We start from the raw sequence: 6,102 nt of genomic DNA, 5'->3' as shown, positions 1-6,102 counted from the left end.
ATCAGCTATTATGATTATAGGCTACTAGGAATATTTTATTCAAAAAGAAGTGTACAGAAAGTGTTCAAAATAGGTTTTCATGTGGCCACACCCACCAGTATTGCCTGGTTGTCAGGTGGGTGGTGACCTAGCTGAAGTTAGCCACAACCGGTGTTGGGTGTATGGTAAAAGGGGAGGGGATGATTATATGATGTCATTAACTCGGTGTTTAGGAAGTAACTAAACATACACAGGGAAGGCAAATTTGCACATAACCACACATGGGGGTCTATTAAAGTAATGTTAACTCCATGGACACATATAAAAGTACAAAACTATGGCACCACCTCTTTAACCTAATAAATCGGTTGTTCTAGCGGAGTGAAACCAATAATGACACATGCTTGCAGTCGTTGTAATGTCTTTAGTCAGCAAAACCTGTACAATAAATAAAGGAAAAGCAAATAATAGAACAGTCAAGTAAAACAAACTTGACTTCAACTTTATTGACCTTTAGAAGCAGTAAAAGACAATGAATAAGATGCCATATGCTGATATTACAATATCCATAATCCCAGAAGATATCTGGTTTCATATGACAATATTGATATAATATACAGTCCATTTCCCAGCAGTACAATTATCAGCTTCTGCTTATGTCTGGAGATTCAGACGTGCATCCTGCAGGAGACTTGCATGCATATAAAACCAACATTATGCAATTCAATCATTTTAAAACAGGTCAATCATTTTAAAACAGGTAAAAAAAAACGTATTTACATATTTAAAGAACAATAGAAAAGGTTTCTGCCACCATCTCGATTGCTCGAAGGGGATCTACGATATCCTTGAGCTTATTTTTTCCGAGAACCCAGTCTGGTCCAAATCTGAAAAATAGAAAAAAGGATTAATCAATTCAACATTGAAAATATTCCTTCTGTTCAACACGCAGACACGAACGCAGTCAATAGCACACAGCCACGATGTAGGGGTCCGTTAGGATTTTAACGATTCCGGTTCCTTAACGGTCCGATTCCTTTACGGTTCCCTTTAAAGACAGGGTGAAATCAAAAACATGTTTTTAACACTTTTAGAGCATATCTGTAGTGATAATATGGCCATACCTAACACTAGATGCCAAAAAAATAGAAAATAATCAATTTTTGTGTATATTTATATCAAAGGTCCGTAAATAGGCCATTCTTAACTCATACTCTGCGATCCTCGTCGAAACCGGAGATTTCCCGCTGTACCTCTCTGCGATGCCCGTCGTTTCCGGAAATTGAATTAGCTTTAATCATTATGAAACGATTAAAAGTATGATCGCTGTATATAGCCGTTTCGGAGACTTTAGGCCCGCCCCCCAACTGTATCCGGTCGTATTTCCCGTTTGGACCGGATCTAGGTTTCCATATCCGGTCTGACGTCCAGTCGCAGCTCTGTTTGCATAGCTTTTCATTGTAAACAAGTGAGCTGACTGCATGGCCATAGAATGTTATTTTTTCACACGTTTTTTATTTTATTTTGTAGCTGTTTGATTCCTCTACCCGCCTGGCATATAATCCGCGCACATAACGTCTGCTATGTGCGCGAACGTGTCCACGTGTTACCATAGCTCACAGCTGGCTTTTTTCAATGTTTTTTCATGTAAACACTGGCAGATAAGCAGGGATACGGCGTGGCAACGGATATGTCTATTTCAATGGGGGGTTTTTTATTCGAAAGCTGTCACAGAGTCTACACGTCTACTAGATGAGTCGCGCACAGATTGTGCACGATGCGTGCGCGTGCCCACGTTAAAAGGTAAGGACAATTTGGCAGCTGCTTACTGCAGCTATGTTTAAAATGGCAGCAAAATTGTTAATTACTTCCTGTGAACAGAAATTCAAAAAGTGATGACAGACAGGTCCGCTTGCATATAAATGAACCTTTGATTACATTCACCTGTTTGTTTCCCATTGCTGGCTCCCATTACTCCCATTACTCAGATTTTAAATCCCATCGCCTGAAGGGCTGGTCCCCTCGGATTGGTTCAGAAACACACAGGCTTCCTTTTCAAACTGAAACTTCAAAATAAAATACCCAAAATCGTAATTTCATTGGGTCTTTATCTAGCCTCATCAGGTCTGTAACTCTGATACAGAATTATGATGGTACTTGAAATTTGGTTTAAGAACCACCAGTATTGTAATTGCATAGCAGACGTGAAGTCCACATACCAGCTGACAGTATGATAAAACTGGTTTCCGTAAACCGATTCCAGATCCTTATTGTTGGATCCGGATCCCAACCCCAACCGCCGTACACTTACTTTGGCACGGGCCGGGATTTACGAGGCGTCGCTTGCAGGAAACTCCCATTGATGGATGCATTCATTTTTTGTCTGGTGAGTGTTCTTTCTGCATCCATTTTATATTTGCGTGTTGTGAGACGGTAGATGCTGGAGATCCTATCCAGAGTCTTGGGGAGCTTCTTAACCGCCTAGAAGTTAAAAAATAATCAAAATAAATCACTCAAAACAAATGTTTCAAACATGATTACATACATATAACGTGTTTCAATCAAGTTGAAGATTACAATTGTAACCACTAAACCCCTATACTCTAATGACCCAGTGGCGTGGCCTACGGCTGGACAATGTGACTTGAAATCAATATTAACATCACTTAAAACTTTTGCTTCGATTACGATTAATGAAGTATTATAAAAAAATGTAATGAAAATAGACGATCTACAAGCTCATGATGTGACGCATTGTGTGAGCTTGGAGATCGGCTATTTTCGATATCCCAAATTAATTTATATAGTAGGACAGTATAGTATATATCAGTTTAACTACTTTAGCACAATACACACACCGGCTATTTGAAAATAGCGGTTGAGTTGTGAGCTTGTAGAACAGGCTTTTTTCTCATCTTGAATTCTTTTATATTTTAAACATTTTATGCAACACTAATCTTGTAGTGATCCCTGACACACAATATTTTCAGATGGGGGTCCATGGCCCAATATCATTAATGTGAGTGTGGTTGACATGAAAAAGGGTTGGGAACCACTGCTGTACATGGACTAGATGAATGGATGGCTGCTACAGACCTGAACCCGTTGCTGGTCCTGAAGTAGCAGAGCCAGGAGGAAGCAGGTCTTGGTAAAGATACTGCCTCCCTTGTCCGCCACCTTATCACCAGCCTTCTCCCGGTACCTCTGCAACAGGTCCAGCAGGGTCTCTACAGAGTTCTCCACTGCGTACACTGCCTCAGTGGTCTTGTGGTACTGAGGAAGAAGGTGAACATTGAAAATCAGTACATTGGATGATTATATGCTTTCCCCGTCATTCCAATTCAGTCATGTTTTGTTTTGAGTCAACACCAGTCGCTATCTGGTAGATTCCCATTTTTGCAGAGATATATATACCCTTTTTATACTTCAGCATATGGCAGTAAAAAAAGTAGATAAAATAGTTGATATTCTATAATAGCTTATAGAATTGCCATATTCTGCCCAAAAGTGGTTAAGTCTGTCTGTGGGAGCGCCCGCTGGCCTACTGGTCCGGGCACATACCACATAGGCATGGATGCCTGGCGGTGGCGCCGGTTCGATTCCCGATCCGGACGACCTTTGCCGCATGTCACTCCCCGTCTCTCCCCCCATGTCCTGTCAGTCTACTGTCCTATCATTTAAGGCATAAAAGCCCCAAAACAAATCTCAAAGTATTAACCAGAGTTTGTGGCTAAATAATAACTACATTGGGTCCTGTGGCTTTGGACATACAAGGTTTCACCTGACAGCGACACTGTTAAAGTTATTGGAAACTGGTTAAAAAGAAAAGCACAACTGCTCACTGAATGTAGAGAATAGCAAAAGTGCCAGAATGTCCGTCCTAGCAGAAGTGAAACTTCACATGGGCTTCATTAAAGTGAAACTGAATGTCTGAAGGAAGTGTAACAGACTAGAGAGGAAGGGTTTCCTGCTCTGGATTTGTTTCTTCTTTGTCCATCTAGTCATTGAACATTGGGATGTCTCGTTTCTGTTGAGCTTGCCATTTTGAGAAGGGGAACATAGGACAGAATGTGCTGATGCACAAAACTCCCCTTACTGTCACATTCAGCAAAAAACGGAACAGTGGAGTGAACAGACTAAAATAAAGGTCACCTGGAGCAAGGTATTTTTTGCAAAATGTGAATGATTTCTAAGTGCATGTGTCTGACTTTTATGCAAGCCAACGTTACAAGCCATGACACTATAAATTAGTGTACAGGTGGTGGTTCAGTGGGAAAGCAGTAGTTTTCCAGAAAACAGGTACCGTATTCTCCGGACTATAAGGCGCACTTAAAAGCCTTTAATTTTCTCAAAAAACTACAGTGCGCCTTATAGTCCAGTGCGCCTTATATATGGATCATTCATTGACATTGACATTCCCTTTAGCACAGCTCCATCTGTTTGATGCATAACGCAACGGTAGCGTCTATTATGTGCGCCTTATAGTCAGGTGCGCCTTATATATGAAAACATTTTGAAAATAGACCATTCATTGACAGTGCGCCTTATAGTCAGGTGCGCCTTATAGTCCAGAAAATACTGTACATGGATTAAAGAAAAATAAAATAAAAGTTGTTAGGCAAAAAGAAAAAAAAAAGTATATTCCATAGAAGACATGCTGGCTTCTATGGAATCCAAATGAAATCAGTCATGGTGACTGAGAACTTTAATCCATGCAGGTAGCACGCTAATGTTTCCAGCACTTGTATACCAAGCAATTTGTAATTCAACGCATGTATGTAATAAAGTCAGCCCCTTGTTCCAGGTACCTTGGTGAGGTTGAGGAGGATCTGGATGGAATGAGCAATGATTTCCATGCATGGTATACTCCTGTTGCAGGAGCGGATGAGGATGAAGATGTTCACTGTGGCTCCACTCTCCACCAGTCGCTCACAGCACACCGGTGACAGTCTGGTCGCCGTCTCTGTACAGAAACACATACAACATGCATAAATATTGCACAAAAACAAAAAACTACACGGTTTAACCAGGATTATTGTGGATGGCGTCCTGCTATTTCACTATTAGTTTCAGAGGTAGAAATTATCTAGACAGCGCAACAGAAGTTAATTGAGATTACATCATTTTGACTGCCCTGATGTGCCTCTTTTATTTTAATAGTTTTATAACTAGATCTCATGAATTTGCTCTTTTATTTTCTCTGGCCCACAGTGCTGTGCAGATGTCACGTCACCCAGTTTGTCTGTAGTAAAGTCAGTCAAATGGCAGTGGTTGAGAGAATTCTCCTTTAACAAGAGCTTGTGACTAGTACATAATAATTACATGGGAACTCAGGTACCCCACCCCCCATTTCCAGAAAAGTAACAGTTTTGGACATACAAGGTTTCCACCCACGATAGCGTGCCTTTTGCATCTTCAGAATAATCAAGCACTTATTCAGAAATCTATTCAGAAATTGAGTCAGCTAGAACAGAAGTCTAAAGTTCATTGCATACATTGAGTCAGAAGTCTAAAGTTCATTGGAGACAAACATTTACACGACTCCATCTCTTACCCAGATTTTGTAGGGCTTCCAGAATGTGAGCAAAATCTTTATATTTAAGGAGGTAGTCCAAAGCTAGGGAGGTCTTGTTGCACAATTTGTCTTCTTCTCGGGCACCAGTGGACACTCGTTGTAGATTGTGTCTCACTTTCACCACTTTGGGATTGTCATGAAGCTTGCGGGAGTGGTGCCCTCTCCACAGTGCCTTTAGAAATGTAGAGGAAGAAATAGAATAAAGAGAAAGGGATACACGTTTTAACAACTTTGCAGTTTGCACAGCATATTTTATTTCTGTAATTTACTCCCTGAAGCAAAGTGAGCATAATTCAAAAATCAAAAGGCATGAATTGTGCTTGGCAAAGTATGACTAATCAGTAATAGCAAATAAGTAATTATAGTATTGTCACTTGACCCTCTGAGAGCATAGAACATGCGTGCATTGAACAAGGGTAATAATGGGAGACATCTTGTGATTTATTTACAGTGAAATCTATCACTGATTTTATCCCTTGTAATACACCGCTATTACAAGCTACAGAATATGTGCAACTACACATAATGCACTTCTGTGTGTTTCAAAG

The 6,102-nt window shown here is 40.4% G+C and overlaps 1 protein-coding gene across 1 annotated transcript in view; it reads right to left on the bottom strand.

Moving 5' to 3' along the window:
• Positions 1–763: 763 nt before the first annotated feature.
• The window catches only part of aspm (assembly factor for spindle microtubules), a gene marked incomplete at both ends in the record, with an annotated part of 28,905 nt that continues 23,566 nt past the window's right edge, over positions 764–6,102 (bottom strand). Inside the window, 5 exons of the mRNA XM_080727605.1 lie at positions 764–866; positions 2,291–2,460; positions 3,076–3,252; positions 4,788–4,942; positions 5,534–5,726. Coding sequence (XP_080583731.1) covers positions 764–866; positions 2,291–2,460; positions 3,076–3,252; positions 4,788–4,942; positions 5,534–5,726 — 798 coding nt within the window. The remainder of the gene's footprint in view (positions 867–2,290; positions 2,461–3,075; positions 3,253–4,787; positions 4,943–5,533; positions 5,727–6,102) is intronic.

The sequence above is a fragment of the Nannobrachium achirus genome (genome assembly GCF_963921795.1).
Source record: "Nannobrachium achirus genome assembly, chromosome: 1".
In the NCBI taxonomy this organism is placed as follows: domain Eukaryota; kingdom Metazoa; phylum Chordata; class Actinopteri; order Myctophiformes; family Myctophidae; genus Nannobrachium; species Nannobrachium achirus.
This window is presented reverse-complemented; position numbering and strand designations above follow the sequence as displayed.